The sequence below is a fragment of the Carcharhinus amblyrhynchos genome, chromosome 4 (genome assembly GCF_965287045.1).
Source record: "Carcharhinus amblyrhynchos chromosome 4, sCarAmb.v2.hapA, whole genome shotgun sequence".
NCBI lineage: Eukaryota > Metazoa > Chordata > Chondrichthyes > Carcharhiniformes > Carcharhinidae > Carcharhinus > Carcharhinus amblyrhynchos.
In genome coordinates this window covers 137,808,715-137,831,579 of record NC_137327.1, presented here as the reverse complement: position 1 = coordinate 137,831,579, position 22,865 = coordinate 137,808,715, and the positions used below count along the sequence as shown (strand labels likewise).

Genomic DNA, 22,865 nt, shown 5'->3' with positions numbered 1-22,865 from the left:
GTGGACACAGGATATCGATAAAAGAACACAAACAAAAGACCACTACACGTAAAACTGCTGTTACCTTACATGCTGATCCTACATGTCTGCATGGGTTTCTGCCAAGTGCTCTGGTTTCCTTCCACAGTCCAAAGAGGTGCAGATTAGGTGGATTGGCCCAAGTGTCCCAAGACGTGGAGGGTGAGGGGGATTAGCAGGATAAATACATGGAATTACAGTGATAGGGCGGGCGGGGGGTGGGTCTGGGTAGGATGCTCTGCTGGGGAATCAGTGTAGACCCAATGGACCAAATGGCCTCCTTCTATACTGTATGGTTTCTATGTGGGTGGGGGGAGGTGGAATTTTCTCACCCATTTGCCACAGGACCAGGCAAAGGCCCATTGACCTTGGGTGGAATTTTCTGGTTTTGGGGTGAGTGTGGTTGGATTATCCCACCCTATTGATGCTATAAGTTTTGTTACTGATTTCCTTTTGCATAGTTGAGCAAACAACCACCAGGCTGCAGGGATGGTGCGCATTAAAAGCTTACCTTCCTGAGTTGTTTTACTGCATTATTTTGTTTGTTTCCGAATGTGCTTAAACAGTGTAATGTCACATCCACAGGAGTGATAGTCATATCTGTTTTGCATTTACAGTGTATATCTGTAAGCTGCTCAAAATATTTAGCTCACTGTGTTAAGCAAACTTCATTTTCCACCCCAGCTAATCTGAGGTGTTCCCATCCTCAGTGGCCCTGGATTCAGTTGAGAAAATATTTCATCCTGTTTTACATAGAACATAGAACACTACAGCACAAACAGGCCCTTCGGCCCACGAGTTGCGCCGATCACATCAACACCTACCAATCCATAGACCTATCTATAACCCCCAATCCCATTAAACCCCATATACTCATCCAGAAGTCTTTTAAAAGACCCCAGCGAGTTCGCCTCCACCACCACTCTTACGCTCTTAGCCTTGCTGTAAAAATATTTTAACAGGTTATACTTTGTTGAATGAGGTGTAATTGGATTTTTAACTGTATACATCCATAATTACTGCTAAATTCCTCACTGACGCTGAAAGAATAACTTCCTGTTTGTTGAATGTCAAAATTTTCCATTATGATAAAACATTCCACATATTTTTAAAATAATATTTCTTTTAAAGTTTTATTTTATGATATTTTAGTTTCCTAAATATGTGTTTTGATTATTTATTTTGCTATCTGTACAATTTAAAAATTAAAAACGGAAGGATCCAATGTGCTTGTTTGCTGACAGTGAGAATGCTTTGATGTGATTGGCTGCTTACCCTATTTGGTGATGTCATTGTTGCTGGACTCCTGGAGATCCCTGTGACTTGGTGCCAGATTCAAATTGACATCAGGAAAGTGGAATCCGTCCCACAAAGACCACTAGATCTCGGTAGGCAACTGTCTTCGAGCTCAATGGCAAATACCATAATTACCATTGACTGCAAAATCTAGCCAGTAATGTTCCAACCGCATTTGTTTTCTTGCCTGCACTTACCCTATAACCCTGTTCCCAAACAGATAGTCATCTAACCATTTCTTTCCTGAGGACACGGGAAACAGGAACAGAAATAGACTGTTTGGCACAATGAGCCTTTTCCACAATTCAGTAAGTTCAGGGTTGATCTGATTGTGGCCTTAACTCCAACTTTCTGTCTCTCCCCATACCTTGGATTCCCTTATACATCAAAAATCTCTCTAATTCTGCCTTGAATATATTCAATGATCCAGCCTCCACTGTCCTGTGGAGAAGAGAAATCCAATGATTACCCACCTCTGAGAGAAAAGAGACCCCCCCCTCATCTTTTTATTAAATGGGAGATCTTTTAATTTGAAACTATGCCTCTCGTTTTAAATGCCTGCACAAAGAAAACATCTTCCCTGACAAGTCCTTTCAAATTATTATATGTTTTAATAAGACTACCAAACCTCCAGTGAATGTAGACCTAATGTGTTCAATCTTTCCTCATAAGCAACACCTTCATCTCAGGAATAAGCCTGGTGAATCTTTTCCGAATTGTCTCCAGTTCAAGTATATCCTTCCTAAAGTAAGGCAAGCCGAACTGAATGTAGTATTCTAGGTCTGGCCTCATCGATGCTTTGTAGAATTAGCAAGATTTATTTGATACTCAATCCCTCTTGAAATAAAGGTTAACATTGCATTTGCCTTTCTGATTTACTTTCCAACTATGCCAACATTTTTTGTTTCAAATATGAGGGCTCCCAAATCCTTGTGTTTCACAACATTCTGCAATCTCTCTCTATTCAGATAATCCTCCTGCTAAGGTGGGCAATATCGTACTTTACCATCTTGTACTCCTTCTGCCAAGTTTTTGCTCAATCACCTATCTATATCTTCTTTCAGCCTTTATGGATTTTTTTTGTGTCCCCTCATCCAAGTCATTAATTTGGAATGTAAATAGCTGAGGCCCCAGCACTGATCTCTGTGACATTCCACTCATTACAGTTTGCCAGCCTTAAATGATACATTTATCCCGAAACTCTGTTTGTGTTAATTAGCTTATCTTCTGTTCATACTATTACTGCCAACAGCATGAACTCTTATCTTGTGCAGTAACATTTTATGTGGAACCTTAATGAATGATGTTTGAAAATCCAAAAACTCTACATCTACTGATTCCCCTTTAAGCATCCTACTTGTCACATCTTCAAGGAACTCAATAAATTTGTCAGACATAATTTCCTTTGTATAATCATTTTCTAAATATCCTGCTACTCCTTCCTTAATAATGGATTTTGGCATTTTCCCAATGATTGTGTTAGGCTAACTGGCCGAGAGTTTCCTGTCTTCTGTCTCCCTCTTTCTTGAAAGGGGATGTTACATCTGCAGTTTAGCAATCTACTGGGACCATTCCACAACCCTAGGGAATTTTGAAAGATTACAACTAATGCATCCACTATCTCTTCTGCCACTTGCTTTAATGATATCCATCCTGTCCAAATGACTTATCAGCCTTTAGTCCTATTAGTTTGCCCATTACTTTTTCTCTGGTGATTGTTTTAAGTTCCTCCCTCCCCTTGATTTTCCACTATTATTATGATTCGGATGCTTTTTGTATCTTCTATCAGGAAGACACATAAAATACTTGTTCAAAGTCTCTGCCATTTCCTTTATTCTCATTATTAATTCCCCAGTCTCATCCTCTAAGGGACCAATGCTTACTTTAGTTACTTTCATCCTCGTACTGTCTATTTTTATATTTATTGCAAGTTTATTTTCAGTTTAATTTTTTTTTTTAGTCATCCTTTTGTGGTTTCTAAAGTTTTGCTCATCTTCTTTCCGACCTCTAATCTTCACAGCATTGTATGTTCTTTTAATTTGACACCATCCATACCTTTCCTCATTAACTATGGGTGGTATGGCCTATTTATGGTGTCTCTCTTTCTCAGTGGAATATATCTTGGTAGCGAGTTTTGAAATATCTCCTGAAATATCTGTGACTGCATCTCCACCACCTTACCATGGAACCAATATTCACTGTCCACTGTAACCAGCTCTATCTTAATATCTTTTTAATTGCCTTTATTCAAGTTAAAGATGCTAGTTTCAGACCCAGGTTTCTCACTGTCAAACTGAATGTAAAATTCCACCATGCCATGATCACTTTTATCTTTCAGGTGAATTAATTAATATGATACCAATTCATTTATCTGGAGTCTGTTCTACATCTCCACATTTCAGTGGAAAAGGAAACCTAAACTCACTCCAGGTGGCTACGGGATTCGCCCAACCCCAGGGCCGGCACGTTGGCACAGTGGTTAGCACTGCTGCCTCACAGCACCAGGGACCCGGGTTCAATTCCAGCCTCCGGACTCGGGTCACTGTCTGTGCAGAGTCTGCACATTCTCCCCGTGTCTGCGTGAGTTTTCTCCAGGTGCTCCGGATTCCTTCCACGCTCCAAAGATGTGCGGGTTTGATTGATTAGCCGTGCTAAATTGCTCATTGGTGGGCGGGGAACTTGCTAGGGTAAATATGGGAATAGGGCCTGGGTGGAACTGTGGTCGGTGCAGACTCAATGGGCTAAATGGCCTCCTGCACTGTAGGGATTCTATGAACTCTAAAAGTGAATTCTCAGTTGGTTTCAAATGGGTTGAGTTATTCACCTGGAGAGACAGGAACTTTTCTACATTCCTGGGACAGAAAGCTTCCTTCTTAACTTTAGATGGTGCATTCTTCTCCGTAGAGTTATGAAAAATCTCCTGAAAAGTCTGGGACTGCTTAATAACAGGGGACATTATTCCCTATAGAATAGAATGAAGTGACTCCATTAGATTGGTGCAGGTTTGAGAAGCAGTTTGGACACCATGAGATGACATTGGCATTGAACTAGTGATCCAGAGTGAAGCTCTGGGGACCTGGGTTCAAATCCCACAGCAGATGGTGGAATTGGAATTCAATAAAACGCTGCAATTAAAAGTCTAATTACCAACTCATCTGGTTCACTAATATCCTTTAGGGAGAGAAATCTGCCATCTTTGCCTGGACTACAGAGCCACAGAAATAGCCTTGCAAGTCACCCAGTTCAATGGCAATTCACAATGGACAATAAATGATGGTCCAGCCAGTGATACCAATATCCAATATATATGGAAAGAAAGTAAGAGCTTAGTTAAATACATAACTGATCAGCCCTTGTCCGAAGAGAGGGAAGTGATGGAGTTTTTCACCTGATGATAGGCAGATGCAGTGTTTCTGGTAGTTTGGGGCTGGTATATATACCTAAAATTTAATGGCTTCCATATAACACATGTAGATGTGGTGGTGTTTCCCCACTGACCCCGCAACTAAAGAGTGCCCAGCACTGGAGGGTACTGGCAGTCAGAACCTTTGATGAAGTGCCAGGTCCATTGGAATGCGATTCCAGCAAAATGAGGCAATTAAAGAGGGGGAAATAAATTTCCATGACCTCATCTCTTAGTTGGAATCTGGAATGTATTCATGAATACTTCATTTCTGTTCTTCCCCTACAACTTCTGTTTGAGTTTTAGGTTCAAGTATTTCTGGGCATCATGAAATAATGTGAAGCACAGTAAAAACACCCTGGGGCATTTCACAGAGGTGTAATTGTATAAAAAAACGGTGTGAGCCAAAGAATGAGGGATTATGAAGAGTGACCAAAGATTTAATTACAGGGGTGCCTGTAATTATTGAGAGGTTTGAGCCGGGGAATCCAGAATGGGGGACCTTGGAATCAAATGGAGAGGACCGAGTCAAAGGAACCGAGTTTGGATGGAGGCAACATAACAATGAGAGTTTGAAGATTTTAAATTAGAGGCACTGGGAGTTCAAAGCAACAAAGGTCAGAAAGGAGCAGGGTGATGGGGTTAGTTGGACTTGGTACAGGATAAGATATGGGCAACAGAGATTTAGATGGGCTGATCTGATGCATGGAGGGAGAAAAAAGAAATAAAGATTTGCATTTATATAGCGCTCTTCACGATCATTGGCTGTCTCACAGCATGTTACAGATAATGAAGCACTTTTTGAAAGATAGCCATTGTTGTAATGTAGAAAACAGCAACGCATTTACGCACAGCAAATTCCCACAAACAACAATGTCATAATGACTGGATAATCTACTTTGGTAATGTTGATTAAAGGATAAATATTGGCCAGAGCACAAGAGATAACCCTCCTTCTTGTCTTCGAAATAGTGTCATGTGATCTTTTACGTGCATCTGAGCAGTTTAACAATTCATCCAAGAGAGTTGTTTGCTGAAGCCTTGGAGTGGGGATTGAACCCAGAACCTCATGGCTAAGCTGTTACTGGCAGGGCCTCATCTGACACGGTGGGATAGGTGGCCAGTATACAGAAAATACAGTAGTCATCTTGATACTTAACCAGAGGAAATTGCGACATATCCAAAACTGGACACAGTAGTAATGGAGAGAAGGACTGGAGAGTAGAGCTGGGTGTTATAGCTGATCCTACATCAGTGAATCACCACCCCCCCCATCTATCCCAGGAAATTATGCGAGAGGATCAGGGACTTCCACAGTGTCTTTGCAAATGAACAGAAAAAAATGACTAAAAAAGAAAAAATGTCTATATAATACATTTAATGATGTCAAGATGTCCCAAATCACATGATAGTCAATAAGGTACTTTAGAAGTGTGGCTACTGTTGTAATTAAGGGGGGCACAGCATCCAATTTGAATACTGGGGTCCCAAAAAGAACAATTAGTCCAGATATCCTGTTCCAGTGAAGCACACCTTTCCCCAACAACAACTATTGTTCTTATAGTGCATCTTATGTAAAAAGTATCACAATTTATCGAGCAGAGAAAAGGAAAGTGGGCAGCAGTGGTATAGAGGAGGCAGTAACATTGTGGTATTATTACTGGACTAGCAATCCAGAGACCCAGGTAATGCTCTGGGGACCTGGGTTCAAATCCCACCATGGCAGACGGTGAAATTTGAATTCAGTAAAAAAAATCTGGAATTAAAATTTGAATAGTGATGGTGAAACTATTGTCAATTGTTGGAAAATCCTATCTGGTTCACTAATGTCCTTTAGGGAAGGAAATCTGTTGTCTTCACCTGGTCTGGCCTACAAGTGACTCCAGACCCATGGCAATTCGGTTGACTCTCAAATGCCCTCTGAAAAGGAGGGCAGTTATGGATGGGTAATAAATATTGGGTCAGTCAGTGATGCCCACATCACATTAAAAATTATTTTTAAAAAAACATAAGAGTAAAAAGGGAAAATATTGCGATTGGCAAACAGTGCCAAAGATGAGGAGGGTTAGGGATGGAGTTTCAGAAACGTGGTCATAAACATTTCTAAATATCTCCCCAAAGACAATGAAAAATTCTGATTTGATTTGTGGTGGAACCACGAGTGATCTTTTATTTTCAGTTATTCCCCCATTCTCCTCCCCACGCTGACCCTACTGCGGTTCCGTGGACACCACCATTCTTTGGTACCTTATCCCAAAGACCAGCCTTTGTGTATGAGCCCTCGGGGCTGACGGACTATTTGACTGCGAAGGGCATCGCCAGTAACCTGCCCTCCTTCATGTGCAGACAGCTCCTGGGTACTGATAAAGAGTGAGATCCTGCCTGCTTTTTATTCTCTCTCCCTAATCTTGGAGTACAAAGACCAACTCCCTCCCACCCACCACCCCAAATCAGATCAGCTAACTCAGCTCTTTTTATCAAAATGCCTCATAGCACTCAAAGGGTCAATTTTGTATCAGTTCTATTCTGAAAGCTAAGCTAAGCTTCCAGCATTTTCTTTTTCTCATTTTAAAACAGGGTCCATGTGGCACAATGAACAATGGCCCAGCTGTACTACAAAAAGGTCAACTATTCTCCATACATAGACCGGATTCCACTGCAGATAGTGCGAGCAGAAAATGAGCTCTCGCTGGAGGAGAAAGCTTATCTGAATGCAGTGGAAAAAGGAGACTATGCCACCGTGAAGCAGGCTCTGGAGGAAGCGGAAATCTACTTCAATATTAATATCAACTGCACGGACCCTCTGGGACGGAGCGCCCTCCTCATAGCGATTGAAAATGAGAACCTGGAGATCATGGAGCTGCTCCTCAGTTTCAGTATCTACGTGGGGGATGCGTTGCTCTATGCCATACGAAAGGAGGTTGTTGGAGCTGTCGAGCTTCTGCTACACTATAGAAAGCCAAGTGGAGAAAAGCAGGTAATCAATCTCATTACAAATTCTCTCAGCATGTTTGAATATGTGATCCTGGCATTTTATGGTAAGAGACTGGATGGTAAACCCTCTGTTACAGCGACGGGACTCCTGTTCAAGTGTGTGATTCTTCCTCATCATGTGTTTCTCCAATGTTCCTCACACTTTTCCATATACATCACTGACCACCTCCCAGATACACAGCAACCTGGGTACTTGCCTACTCTATCTCCAGAACGCACTGCATGATAATCAGCACTAGAATCAGGGACCGGAAGGGGAATCAACTCTAACTGCTCACATTAATAAAAACAGCAGGATAGAAATTTATTACAGCCAGCACAAAAATAAAATGGTGCGCACACAACAGATGCATGAAGCGGGAGATTCAAGATTTGCCATAAATGAGGCCTTAGGCCTCCTTTTGGTAATTGGGCTGAGTGGCCAGTCACTCCCTGAAGGAGACTGACCATTTCACGGGGATCACGTTTAAGCCGCTTCATTGACTGTGGTCCTAATGTAGGGTCATTGGGGGGGTGGGTGAGGTCTGGTGTGCGAGAGGAGGTGTGGAGACCACAGGGTGGGGGCTGCTTGTAGGCCAGCTGGTTTCAGGACAAGACCAGTGGAAACCATGGAGATTTGTGAGACACTTCTTCTGTTCCTGGCTCCACAAAAGTTTTTTTTAAAAAAATTTCACTTATTTGCCTGATGGGACCAAGCGTCACACCATCAAATTTAGGTGGAATCCTAAAAGAGAGACAGCATTTTAAATTTTATTTCTTAGCATCACAAGTAGGCCTACATTAACATTGCAATGAAGTTTCTGTGAAAATCCCCCAGTCGCCACACTCTGGTGCCTGTTCGGGTACACTGAGGGAGAATTTAACGTGGCTAATTCGCCTAACCAGCACAGCTTTCACACTTTGGGAGGAAACCCATACAGACACGGGGAGAATGTGCAGACTCCGTACAGACAGTGACCCAAGTCGGGAATTGAATCTGGGTCGCTGGCGCTGTGAGGCAGCAATGTTAACCACTGTTCCTCTTATTCCCCACGATCAGTGTGTTTATGATGAAAGGTGGTATGTGTTTTCTTAACTTCAATGAGTGTATCCCAACTAATTAATTCCAGCAGCAAGCTTTAGTGAATTGAAAAATAAAAAAGCTATTTATTCTCACACACTTACTCTGAATTAAACACAATCTTATGACCTCATCCCAACCATGATTCAGTGAGGCAAAGTGTTACAAACGAGAGGCGAGAAATGAGAAACATGCCCTGATTATACTGGCCCTGTTTTGCCAGCTGAATTCTGGGCGTGAAGCCCAGATGGTTTTGCGTGCCATTACTGAGTCCCAGACGCTATCATCCAAACTCACTCACATTAGTCCCCCTTGCCGATTGGGCTTCTCACTGGCAAGAAGCTCAGCTGGTCTCCATCAGCAGCCCTCGGGTGGTCAGGAACAGGGCCAGGCGGTACCCATGGAGCAGTGCCAGCCTGGAACTGTCCATTCAGCACCGTAACTGTGCAGGGGCAGTGCCCAGGGGCGGGGCCTGAATGGGGGCAGAGCCTGAATGGGGTGGAGCAATGATGCAGACAGAGATGATCGGGAGGGAAGGGAACTCTGCAGGGGTGGTGATAAGCAGGGGGGACATTCCCGATATCCGTGTGTGGCTGAGGGGGTGGAAGATTGATGCAAGGAGCAATCAGCAGAGTAATGGGGGGAGTCCTGATGACGCTGGGAGATTGGGGTGCCTGCACTACGTTACTTCAAGCACTCAGCAAGCTTCCCTCATGAGCTCCAAGAGATTCAACACGCAGCTCACCAAAAAAACCAACACGTTCTCTCCCATTTTCTCACTCATACAGCACTTAGACTTTTCTGTAAGATCGCAGTCGATGTATCACTCACAAAGATTAGAGACAGGTAAAGGTAATTTAATGTTACAGTTGAAATGATCTCAGTCCCTAGTCTAGGTTGAGGGGTGACCTGATAGAGGTCTACAAGATTATGAGGGGCATGGACAGGGTGGACAGTCAGAAGCTTTTTCCCAGAGTAGGGGGACAGGTTTGAGGTGCGAGGGTCAAGGTTTAAAGGAGATGTACGAGGCACATTTTTCACACACAGGTTGGTGGGTGCCGGGAACTCGCTGCTGGGGGAGGGAGTGGAAGCAGATATGATAGTGAATTTTAAGGGTCATCTTGACAAGTACATGAATAGGATGGGAATAGAGGGATATGGTCCCCGGAAGGGTAAGGGGTTTTAGTTCAGTTGGGCAGCATGTCGGTGTAGGCTTGGAGGGCCAAAAGGGCCTGTTTCTGTGCTGTAATTTTCTTTGTTCTTAAAGACAGAGAACCATTTACAACAATGGCTAACATGGGAGACAGTGAGGTTGAGCGAGCAGAAGATGGACCTCATGAATTCAAAGAGGGCAGAAAAAGAGATTGGGGCGAAACAATGGACTGAGTTCAGGATTAGGGCAGGGCGGAACATTTGAAGTTGTTTCACTCGGTGGAATAATGCCAGAGAAGGATATAGCAATGGCAGTGAACGAGATGGTCTCAATCTTACTGACAAACAGGTCCATTAGCTCCTCAGATTTATTATTGGGAGCACAGTGGTTAGCACTGCTGCCTCATGGCATCAGGGACCTGGGTTCGATTCCAGTTTTGGATGACTGCTTGTGTAGAGTTTGCACTTTCTCCCTGTGTGTGGGTTTCCTCCGAGTGCTCCAGTTTCAACCTACAGTCAGAAGATGTCTAGCTGGGTTGATTGGCTGTGCTAAATTTCTCTTCAGTGTCGGAGGATTAGTACAGTAAATTTGTGGAGTTACGGAGATAGGATCTGGGTGGGAATGTTGTCGGTGGAAGCTCGATGGGCCAAATGGCCTACTTCTGCACTGCAGGGATTCTATGTTTCTATGATAAGGGTAGAGGAGACAAGGGAAAGGGGCTTAAAAAGGTAGTTTGCGGTGGAGAGAAGTTGCCAGGACTGATCTTAGTATTCCAGGATAATCTTGGAATAATGAGCAGTTTTGACAGATGAGAGCAGTACCTGGTTATGCTTTTATGGTCTGGCGAGATCTGCAAAATAATTATATTTTGGTCAAATCCATACTGTACTACAAACATTCAACATAAGAGGGAAGAATTCTCCCGAACTACAATAAATGAAGATCCAAATCAACAATAGTCAACCTTAACTTGCAAATGGATTTTGATACATGAAAAAATATTTGGTTACGTTCAAAGATTTGGAAATTCAGGGTAAATGAAGAGAAAATATGTTACCCAAGGGTTCAAAAAATATGTTATAGATAAGGATTACTAATCTAGGAAAGTGAAATGAATGTGCCCAGGCCTGAGTGCTAAGACATTGCTATTTCTAATTTAGAACATTAGATTCACAAACTTCATGCAATTTGGTCAAATCTGCAGGGTTGGAATTGAAAGAAACAGGCCACAAATGATAGACTTAAACAAAATATGTGCGGACCAAACAATATCAGACAGGTGTAAAGTATTTGAGGGAATTGTCAGCATACCTATTCTGAGAACAGAGCTGAAATAGATCAGGATAAAATTGAAAGGAGCCCAAGAGTCTCTGAAAATGAAACACCCAGCGTCTGCAATGCCACGTGGAAGAGACTTTGAAGGTGGGAGTTAGGAGGTTTAGAAAAGTGTGAGCAGGGTCACCTACCCTCATAGTCCCACGTCCTTACCAGAGGTAGCGTCATGATGGCATCTGCTACCTTTCTGGTGTCAGTAGATAATTAATTAGTAATTATTATGATGCTATTTGGACTTGATTGGTGACGTTGCCAAGATCTTTCTGAGCACAGCTAGACCAATCAATACAAAGTCTCACAAGTGTCTTCAGGCAGCTTCTCAGCAGCAGGTTTGAGAGACTTTTCAATCTGGTTTGACAGCGGTGGCCAAACTTTATTTTATAAACATGAAGAAGTGTTCAGGGGGCACCTCTACCTTGCAGTGCCCTGGTGGTCTCCCACCTACAGTGATAGCACCTGCCTCTTCCGGTGAGGCTACTGGCATCCCTTAATCCTGGGCCCTCCAATGGCACTTCCAATTATGCAGCCTGCCTGTTGTCTTCATTTGGTTGGGGTTCTGGGAGGTATCCAGTTAATTGGCAAACTCCAGGTGCGGCACAGTGGTTAGCACTGAACATAAGATCTAGGAGCAGGAGTAGGTCATCTGACCCCTCGAACCTGCCCCGCCATCCAATAAGATCATGGCTGATCTTTTCGTGGACTCGGCCCCACTTACCCGCCTGCTCACCGTAACCCTTAATTCCTTTACTGTTCAAAAATTTATCTATCTTGGCCTTAAAAACATTCAATGAGGGAGCCTCAACTGGGCAGGGAATTCCACAGATTCACAACCCTTTGTGTGAAGAAGTTCCTCCTCAACTCAGTCCTAAATCTGCTCATTCCTTATTTTGAGGCCATGCCCCCTAGTTCTAGTTTCACCCACCAGTGGAAACAACTTCCCTGCTTCTATCTTATCTATTCCCTTCATAATAGAACATAGAACACTACAGCACAAACAGGCCCTTCGGCCCACGAGTTGCGCCGATCACATCAACACCTATATATAACCCCCAATCCCATAAAACCCCATATACTCATCCAGAAGTCTTTTAAAAGACCCCAGCGAGTTCGCCTCCACCACCACTGACGGCAGCCGATTCCATTCACTCACCACCCTCTGAGTGAAAAACTTACCCCTAACATCACTTCTGTACTTTCCTCCCCGCACCTTAAATCTGTGTCCTCTCGTAGCGACCATTTCAACCCGGGGAAATAGCCTCTGAGAATCCACCCTATCTATTCCTCTCAACATTTTATAAACTTCTATCAGGTCGCCTCTCAACCTTCGTCTCTCCAGGGAAAAGAGTCCCAGCTCCCTCAACCTAACTTCATAAGGCATGCCTCCCAGTCCAGGCAACATCCTTGTAAATCTCCTCTGTACCCTTTCAATAGCTTCTACATCTTTCCTATAGTGAGGCGACCAGAACTGCGCACAGTACTCCAAATGAGGCCTGACAAGGGTCTTATAAAGTTGCAGCATTACCTCCCGACTCCTAAACTCAATCCCTCGATTAATGAAGGCCAGTACACCATACGCCTTCTTGACCACCTCCTCCACCTGCGAGGCCGATTTAAGAGTCCTATGGACCCGGACCCCAAGATCCTTCTGCTCTTCAACACTACTAAGACTCCTGCCCTTGATAGTGTACTCGTTCATCCCGTTGGTTCTGCCAAAATGGACGACTACACATTTATCCGCATTGAAGTCCATCTGCCACTTCTCCGCCCAGTCCTGCATCCTATTTATGTCCTGCTGCAACTTTTGCCATCCTTCCAGACCATCCACAACACCACCGACCTTAGTGTCATCAACGAACTTACTTACCCATCCCTCCACTTCCTCATCCAGGTCATTTATGAAAATGACAAACAACAAGGGTCCCAGAACAGATCCTTGAGGCACTCCGCTGATGACTGACCTCCATTCAGAAAAAGCCCCATCCACAACCACTCTCTGCCTTCTGCAGGCAAGCCAGTTCTGAATCCACAAGGCCAAAGGCCCTTGGATCCCATGCCCTCTCACCTTATCAAGAAGTCTTGCATGGGGGACCTTATCAAACGCCTTGCTGAAGTCCATGTACACTACGTCCACTGCACTTCCTTCGTCAATGTGTTCAGTCACATTATCGAAGAACTCAACTAGGCTTCTAAGGCACAACCTGCCCTTGACAAATCCATGCTGACTATTCCTGATCATGTCAAACCTCTCCAAATGTTCGTAAATCTTGTCCCTCAGAAGCCTCTCCATCAGCTTACCAACTACTGAGGTCAGACTCACCGGTCAGTAATTTCCCGGGCTATCTCTGTTCCCTTTCTTGAAAATAGGAACTACATCCGCAACCCTCCAATCCTCCGGAACCTCTCCCGTCTCCATTGACGACGCAAAGATCATCGCCAGGGGCTCTGCAATCTCTTCCCTCGCCTCCCACAGTATCCTGGGGTACATCCCATCTGGTCCAGGCGACTTATCTACCTTGATAGAATTCAAAAGTTCCAACACATCCTCCTCCTTAATATTCACGTACTCAATCTTTTCCATCTGCTGCAAATCCATAACAAAATCTCCCAGATCAGCTTCCACTGTGAATACTGAGGCGAAGTACTCGTTAAGCACCTCTGCCATTTCTTCTGGTTCCACACAAACCTTTCCCCCCTCACCTTTTATAGGTCCTATCCCTTCTCTTCTTATCCTTTTACCTTTCACATATTTATAGAATGCCTTGGGATTCTCCTTAATCTTACCCACCAAGGTCTTCTCATGACCCCTTCTGGCTCTCCTAATTTCCCTTTTAAGTTCCTTCCTACAGTCCTTATACTCCTCAAGATCTTTAACCTCTCCTAATTCCCTGAACCTCTTGTACACCTTCCTTTTCCTCCTGACTAGGTTCAACACAGCCTTCGTGCACCACGGTTCCCGCGACCTACCAAAACCCCCTTGTCTCATCGGAACGTTGTCATTCAGAGCTCCAGACACACATTCCTTGAATATCCGCCACCTTCCTTCGGTACTTTTCCTTAAGAACGCCTCCTTCCAGTTTATTTGTCCAAGTAACTTCCTGACTTCTTCGTATCTCCCCTTACTCCAGACAAACACCTTCCTAGCCTGCCTGATCCTATCTCGTTCCAATGCAATTGTGAAGGAGATAGAATTATGGTCACCATTTCCAAGATGCTCTCCTACCGAAAGATCCATCACCTGCCCTGGTTCATTCGCCAGCACCAGGTCAAGTACAGCCTCTCCCCTCGTAGGCTTATCCACATACTGCGTCAGGAAACCTTCCTGAACACACCTAACAAACTCCTCCCCATCCAAACCCCTTACCCTAGGGATATTCCAGTCGATGTTTTATATATTTTATAATTTTATATGTTTCTATAAGATCTCCCCCCATTCTTCTGAATTCCAATGAGTATAGTCCCAGTCTACTCAGTCTCTCCTCATAAGCCAACCCTCTCAACTCTGGAATCAACCTAGCGAATCTCCTCTGCACCCCCTCCAGTGCCACTATATCCTTTCTCAAGTAAGGAGACCAAAACTGTACACAGTACTCCAGGTGTGGCCTCACCAGCACCTTATACAGCTGCAATATAACCTCACTGTTTTTAAACTCCATCCCTCTAGCAATGAAGGACAAAATTCCATTTGCCTTCTTAATTACCTGCTGCACCTGCAAACCAACTCCTTGAGATTCCTGCAAAGGACACCCAGGTCCCTCTGCACAGCAGCATGCTGCAATTTTTGACCATTTAAATAATAGTCCATTTTGCTGTTATTCCTTCCAAAATGGATGACCTCACATTTGCCAACATTGTACTCCATCTGCCAGACCATTGCCCTCTCACTTAGACTATCTTTATCCCTTTGCAGACTTTAAGCATCCTCTGCACACTTTGCTCTTCCACCCATCTTAGTGTCATCTGCAAATTTTGACACACTACACTTTGTCCCCAACTCCAAATCATCTATGTAACTCGTAAACAATTGCGATCCCAACACTGATCCCTGAGGCACACCACTAGTCACTAATTGCCAACCAGAAAAATACCCATTTACCCCCACTCTTTTCGTTCTGTTAACCAATCCTCTATACATGCTAATACATTACCCATAACACCGTGCACTTTTATCTTATGTAGCAGTCTTTGGTGGGGCACCTTATCAAATGCCTCTGGGAATCCCGATACACCACATCCACAGGTTCCCCTCACTGCTTTCTGCCAAAAGAATCTGGCCTCAATTCCGGCCAAGGGTGACTGTGTGTGGAATTTGCACATTCTCTCCGTGTCTGCATGGGTTTTCTCTGGGTGTTCCAGTTTCCTCCCACACTCCAAAGAAATGCAAGTTAGGTGGATTGGCCATGCTAATCTGTCCCCTGGTGTCTCAGGATGTGTAGGTTAGATGGATTATCCATGGTTAATGTGTGGGGTTACGGGGAGAGGAGAGGGGAAAGGGCCTGGGTAAATTGGTGCGGACTCGATGAGCCAAGTGGCCTCCGCTGCACTTTAGGGATTCGATGGTTCTATGAAGATCAAGAGGGATGGACAGATTAGAAAACAAATGAGATCAGGACCTGGAAATTATTCTATCTTTCCTTTAAAAACAAAGTCAATAGATTCCACCCAACACGTCCGACCAATACAGAGCAGATATCAACAGTTAGTAGAGTACAAATCAGAGGATGTGGTGATCACGTTGTTTAGTGCTGTGATCACACCTTAAATTGTGTTAAATTTTTCTTGTGGGAGGCATTCAAACTCTGGAAACAGGGCACAGAAGAGCAATGAGGCTGATTGCTAATCTCACAGGAGTGATTCGTGACAAAAGCTGGAGAGACAGCCTTTTTTTATTTTTGAAGGGAGCTTCAGAGAGGTGGTGTTACAGAGGTATATAAAATGAATATAACGCCTGTGATCTTTGACTCGCTTCACCAATCGACCAGTACTCTATTGCCAGTGAAATCTGACACGCACTCAGAAAGGGCACAAAACCGATTTCAATATTCATGACAGTGGGTCCTGGACGCTATCGTTCGGGCTTGCTTAAACTAACCCCCTCACTGTCCAAGGTTACTCATCAGCGAGGATTATGTACAGTCCCCACCAACAAGGACCAGACGTGATAGCCTCAACAGTGAGACTGGAGACCATTGAAAACCCCCTGGGTAGTTGGGGTCAAAGCTACGCAATGCCTCTTGGGCAATGCCAGCATAGCACTGCCAGTCTGGCATCCTGGCACTTCCCACCAGGCACTCAGGCAGTGCCAAGGGGATGGGTCTTGATGGGCGGAGCCTGATGAGGCACAGTCTGAGGAGATGGTGCCATGACGGTGGAGTTGGGGGGAGATCTGTGGGGGTTAGGGAAGGGGGAAACTGCAGGGGGAGGGTTGATCTGTGGGGATAGTGATCGGAGGGGCGGGGGGGCGATGCCTGAGGTAGCGATCAGAGGGGTGGAGGGATCTCTGCAGTGGCAGCCATCAGTGGGTGGGCTGGGCAGGTGGGTGGCGATATCCGAGGATGAGAAGTGACTGACACGGGGTGCAATCGGCAGCACGTCCTGATATATGTTGTGGGGGGGGTGGGGACGAGGGTGACAGATCTCTCCCAGCACACTGGCACATCAGCACACCCGTACAGTGTCACCACAACAGCTCAGTAGCCAGATTCACCGGCCACATTAGGCTCCATGAGCCCCCCCCACTTCTGGTAAGAATCACAACCTGACACTTCTTTTAGGCTGAGAACATAAGATTATTTTGTTAAACTTGCCCCCAAAAAAAATCCAAGTCTGAAACTCTTCCATTTTCTCACTCATTCACCAGTAGGAATCTTTTTCATAAAATTTCATCCTGGGTATACAAAATGAATCTCATAACACCAGGCTAAAGTCCGATGGGTTTATTTGGGATCACAAGCTTTCAGAGCGCTGCTCCTTCATCAGGTGAGTAGCCATGCAGCACTCCGAAAGCTCGTAATACCAAATCAACCTGTTGGGCTTTAACCTGGTGTTGTGACACTTCTTACTGCGTCCACCCCAGTCCAATGCCGGTATCTCCACATTATAAAGTGAATGGTATGGAAAACATTAATCCGAACTGCTGCTATCAATTAGCCTGAGTGAGCAGAGTGAGAGGAAACCGGTTTAAACTAGTAAAAGAAAACTAAGAATTATACCAGGAGATTCTTCATTGTGGGAGTAATCAGTACTTGAAATGGACGTGGGGGCAAGTTAGGGGAGTTTTGTGTCATAGGAAATCGCGAATGTTATTTTGAATGAATGAATTAAGAATGTCAAAAAAAAAACCCTTATCCATCCATCCATGTCTTATGGCCTTGTGATCTAGTCATTACTATTAGCTGAATTTCCTCTTGGACCACGTGTTTTCTCATTTAATACGATGAGTGAGTTGTGGTCATCCTTCAAGGTGGAAATTAGGGAATATATGAATGCAGTGTGTTTCCAATAGTCTTACTTACATTTTAGTCTCTACCTTCAGAGGCGACCTTAGGAGAGTCACTAAGTAGCTGTAACACACATCCCTTAAGTATCAAACACGAACATTATTAAATCATTGACCCAACAGACCCCATTTAGAGAGATTGGCTGCTAATCCACTATGGCCTGTTTCGCCATCCTGCAAAAATTGATCTTAATCCTAAACAAGACGGAAAGTGAGCTGAAGGTTTCTGTATCAGGTAACAGACATACATTGGCAGAAACCTGGTATGGAGTGGGCTACATCTCTTTATTATGGATTAATATGCAACATGGGAAGCAAATGGAGAAGACATATTATCTGAGAAGAAAATGAGAATCATAAAATCCCTACAATGCAGAAGGAGGCCATTTGGCCCATTGAGCTTGCACCGACATCAATCCCACCCAGACCCTATCCCGTAATCCCATATATTTACCCCGCTAATCTCCCTGACACTAAGAGTCAATTTACCATGGCCAATCAACCTAACCTACTCATCTTTGGAGTGCGAGAGGAAACTGGAACACCCGGAGGAAACACACACAGTCACAGGGAGAACATGCAAACTCCACACAGACAGTCACACATGGCTAGAATTGAATCTGGGTTCCTGGCATCGTGAGGCAGCAGTGTTAACCGCTGTGCCACCATGCAGCCCATTAAACCTTCCAACATTCATCTGGTTTCTGTAGTTACAAACATTAATGACAATATGTATAACATCTCAAGACAAACAATTAGCACTAATGACTACATCAGGCCACACAATTCGCATTAACGATCAGATAATGTCATTGAGCTGCTGCTGTGATTTTTCTTTCCTCAAACTTTTGTTTCTCCCTTTCCTGAAGCGTTCATTCCATTATGGGATAAGGTTCCAAAGGCACCAGAAGGCCTTTGACACCTTCACTAAGGGGTTATTTTCATGTGTGAACTTTGACAGTGTAGTGTTGGCAAACTAGACTAGTAATTCAGAAACCCAAGGTTTCTCAGGGAGCCCACGTTCGAATCTCACCCCAGCAGATGGTGAAATTTGAATTCAATAAAACCCTAGAACTAAAAGTCTGATGATGACCATGAAACCATTGTCATAAAAACCCATCTAGTTAACTAATGTCCTTTAAGGAAGGAAATGTGCTGTCCTTACTTTGTATGACCAAGTGTACAGAGGATATTGAATGTTTGGAAAGGGATATTGATAGTCTATGAGTGGGCGAAGTTCTGGCAGAGGGAGTACAATATTGGTAAATGTGAGATCATCTGTTTTGGTAGGAATAACAGCAAAATGGACTACTATTTAAATGATAAAAAAAATTGCAGCATGCTGCTGTGCAGAGGGACTTGGGTGTCCTTGTGCATGAATCACAAAAAGCTGGTTTGTAGGTGCAGCAGGTAATTAAGAAGGCAAATGGAATTTTGTCCTTCATTGCTAGAGGGATGGAGTTTAAAAACAGCGAGATTATGTTGCAGCTGTATAAGGTGCTGGTGAGGCCACACCTGGAGTACTGTGTACAGTTTTGGCCTCCTTACTTGAGAAAGGATATACTGGCACTGGAGGGGGTGCTGAGGAGATTCACTAGGTTGATTCCAGAGTTGAGAGGGCTGGTTGATGAGAAGATACTGGGGCTGTACTCATTGGAATTTAGAAGAATGAAGGGGGTATCTTATGGAAACATGTAAAATTATGAAGGGAATAGATAAGATAGAAGCAGGAAGGTTGTTTCCACTGGCAGTTGAAACCAGAACTAGGGGGCATAGCCACAAAATAAGGAGAAGCAGATTTAGGACTGAACTGAAGAGGAATTTCTTCCTCCAAAGGCTTGTGAATCTGTGGGATAGTCTGCTCAGTGAAGCAGATGAGACTAAGGCAAAGGTAGATAAATTTTTGGACAGTAAAGGAGTTAAGGGTAATGGTGAGTGGAGCTGAGTCCACAAAAAGATCAGCCATGATCTTATTGAATGGCGGGGCAGGCTCGAGGGGCCAGATGGCCCACTCCTGCTTGTAGTTCTTATGTTCTTTTGGCCTACATGTGAAACCAGGCCGACAGCAATGTGATTGACTCTCAAATGCCCTCTGAAATGACCTAGTAAACCACTCAGTAAAATGGTTATTAGGATGGGCAACAAATGCTGGCCCATCCCATAAATTAACTTTTAAATACTATTTCAAAGTGAGGGGTGAATCAGTGGAACCCAGACTCCTTAATGGATATGCACAGAAAGGTGCTCTCCAAGTTCTTCCTCAACGGGAATAATTCAATAGTAATCAGGTTTCCCCCTCGATATCCCAGGGTGGTGGGGTGGGGGATGGTGATGGGGGTCAGGGGGTTTGGGAGGGGGTACGGAGACCAACCTTAACACCTTTTCTTCTTCCCAACTATCCCACCACTGCCCCTTGTTGAAATCAGCTAACCGCACTGAAGCAAAGATTGATTCTGGGAACCTTTACTCTGTGTGACTCAGTTGCTCGCTAAAAAAAAATCACTGAGTTGTCAGGAGATCCAGTAAAGTTTTACTGAAACTTCCACGAAACAATCCAATGCTTCTTAGCATCTGGACCAATGTCACTAATAGAGCAGGAAACCCTTCAACCTTAAGTTTACACCCTGAGGTAGTAAAATGTTTTGTTAAATACCAGTGCGTTAGATTGAGACCTCACTTGGGTCCACATTGGATTATATACTTCCAGAGCTTGTTTTAATTTCCTCAGGGTTTAGGGATGACGTTAGTAGATGTTTAACTTTTCTCAACAAAAAAAGGTAGGTCCTTGCTCTGCTCGATAAATTAGAAGCCTATAATGAGTCACAACTGCAAGAAACCAAAGGCTCTGAAATTCCGCAGGAAGTTTGACGTAGAATTACATAAAACATTACATAAAACATATGGCACAGAAACAGATCATTGAACTCACCTCGTCTATGCTGACAGTAGTCCGTGCTGAAACTACCTTCACACCGCCTTCCATCGTTTAAATAGATCAACCTACCTATTCCCTTCTCCCTCTAACAGTGGCACGGTTGTTAGCAATACTGCCTCCAGTACCAGGGATCAGGGTTCGATTCCTGGCTTGGGTCACTGTCCGTGCAGAGACTGCACATTCTCCCCGTGGCTGCATGGGTTTCCTCCGGGTGCTCCGGTTTTCTCCCACAGTCCGAAAGATATGCTGGTTAGGTACATTGCCATGCTAAATTTTCCCTCAGTGCACTCGAACAGGCGCCAGAGTGTGCCTACTGAGGGATTTTCACAGTAACTGTATTATAGTGTTAATATAAACCTACTTGTGACAATAATAACTAAATTCATGTGCTTGTCTAGCCTCCCCCTTTAAATACCTCTATACTATTCATTTCAACTACTCAGTGGTCACGAGTTCCACATTCTTATCACTCTTTTTTGTAAAGAAGTTTCTTCTCAATTCTTGGATTTTTGGTGACTACCTTTTATTGATACACTCTAAGTATGCCCTTCTATCCAAATGGAAACACTCCCTCTGTATCCATTTGATCAAAACCTTTAATAATTTTAAAGATCTTTATTTGGTCACCCATCACCTTATTTTTTCAACAGAGAAGAGAACCAACTTATCAATGCTTTCCTGATATGTTTACCCAAACATAACCCTGGTAAATCTTCTCTGCACCCTCTCCATTATCACTCCGTTATTTTTCCAACACCAATGTTAAGCTGAAGTTTATAGTTCGCAGGATATATCCCATTCTTAAGTATAAGAGTTACATTAGCTATCTGCCAGGCCTTAAGTGTGTGAATGCAATCTATCCAAACCAGGGGTTTGTTCACTTTGATTAATTTATTTAATGCGTCTTTAAAAAAATAAGTGGCAATGTTATATTACTCACCTCATCGTTCAATATCATGTCCATCTGTAAATCTTCCTGATAAATACCAAAGCAAAATATTTCATACTTCTGCCAACTCTTTATCATCAATTTATTAACCTTTATTAAAGGCCTTATTCCCATTGCAGCCTTTCTTTTATATTGATGTGTTGTACAATATTTTAGCATTTTGCTTTATGTTCAATAATTTAGTTTCCTAGTTTTTTTGCCTTTTTTTATTTCTCTTCGAATCTCTTCAAGTTTCATTTTATTAGGAACCCCTCTGTTATCCTTGCCCTTAACGTATGCATCTTTTTTAACCTTCAATTGTTCCCTTATGTCTTTATTCATTCATGGATTCTCATTAATACTAAGCTTCTTCTTTCCTTTTTTTGCAGAATATATTTCCTGGCACTCTATTAAACACTGCTTTAAATGTTTCCTCTTGTTCTTCTACATTATTGTTTGCCAATATTACTTTACTCGTTTAGTTCTCAAATTCTAGACTCAGCTAGCGTTGAGATTCAAAATCCATTTTTCTCCGATCTATTAACCTGATTTTCGTATGAGCTTTTCTGTTATCATCTCAAATAATTTATATTATGAACGCTATTGTCTTGATGTTTCCCTATTTATATTTATCTGATCCATTACTGGATCCAATGGCAAAGCTTCCCTTGTTGGACTTTCTACATATTGAGTTAGAAAGCAATCCTCTGCACATTGAAGAAAATCAATTCCCTCATTCCCCTTTTACCTGGATGTATTGTCCAATTAATCCTGGGGTAGTTAGAACTCTGCTTGATTACTCCATGTTTTTTACTCAATTCTCCTAATTTGTTTGCATGTTTCTTTCTCTACCTCCCTTCCTCTATTGGCTGGTCTGTCAACAACATCAATTGGCATGAGTGATCCTTTATTATGTTTTGTTTCTGTGCACATGGAGAATTTTGGCTGTAGTATTTTTGAGGAAAATTCTATAACATTATGCCCTATGTTTCTATAGGTCAGGAGTTCACATGTAGGCCAAAGGAAGCAGGCAAGGATGGTGGATGTCCTTCCTTGCAAGATATTGGTCAATGGGCCTTTATGACAAACAAAATAATAGCTCCATGGTCACCATTACCAACACTAGCTTTTATTTCCAGATTAATTACTTGAATTTAAATTCCAACAGCTGCTATAACGGCACTTGAACTCCTCAAGCAATAGCCCAGACTTCCGGATTGCTAATTAGTGACATTGCCGCTACGCCA

General features: G+C 43.4%; 1 protein-coding gene across 1 annotated transcript in view; it reads left to right on the top strand.

Annotated features, from left to right (window-relative positions):
* Nucleotides 1-22,865, top strand: part of LOC145342720 (short transient receptor potential channel 5-like) — a 120,602-nt gene that overhangs the window by 17,770 nt on the left and 79,967 nt on the right. The window contains exon 2 of the mRNA XM_080188280.1: nt 7,295-7,694. Coding sequence (XP_080044406.1) covers nt 7,317-7,694 — 378 coding nt within the window. The 5' untranslated portion in view covers nt 7,295-7,316. The remainder of the gene's footprint in view (nt 1-7,294; nt 7,695-22,865) is intronic.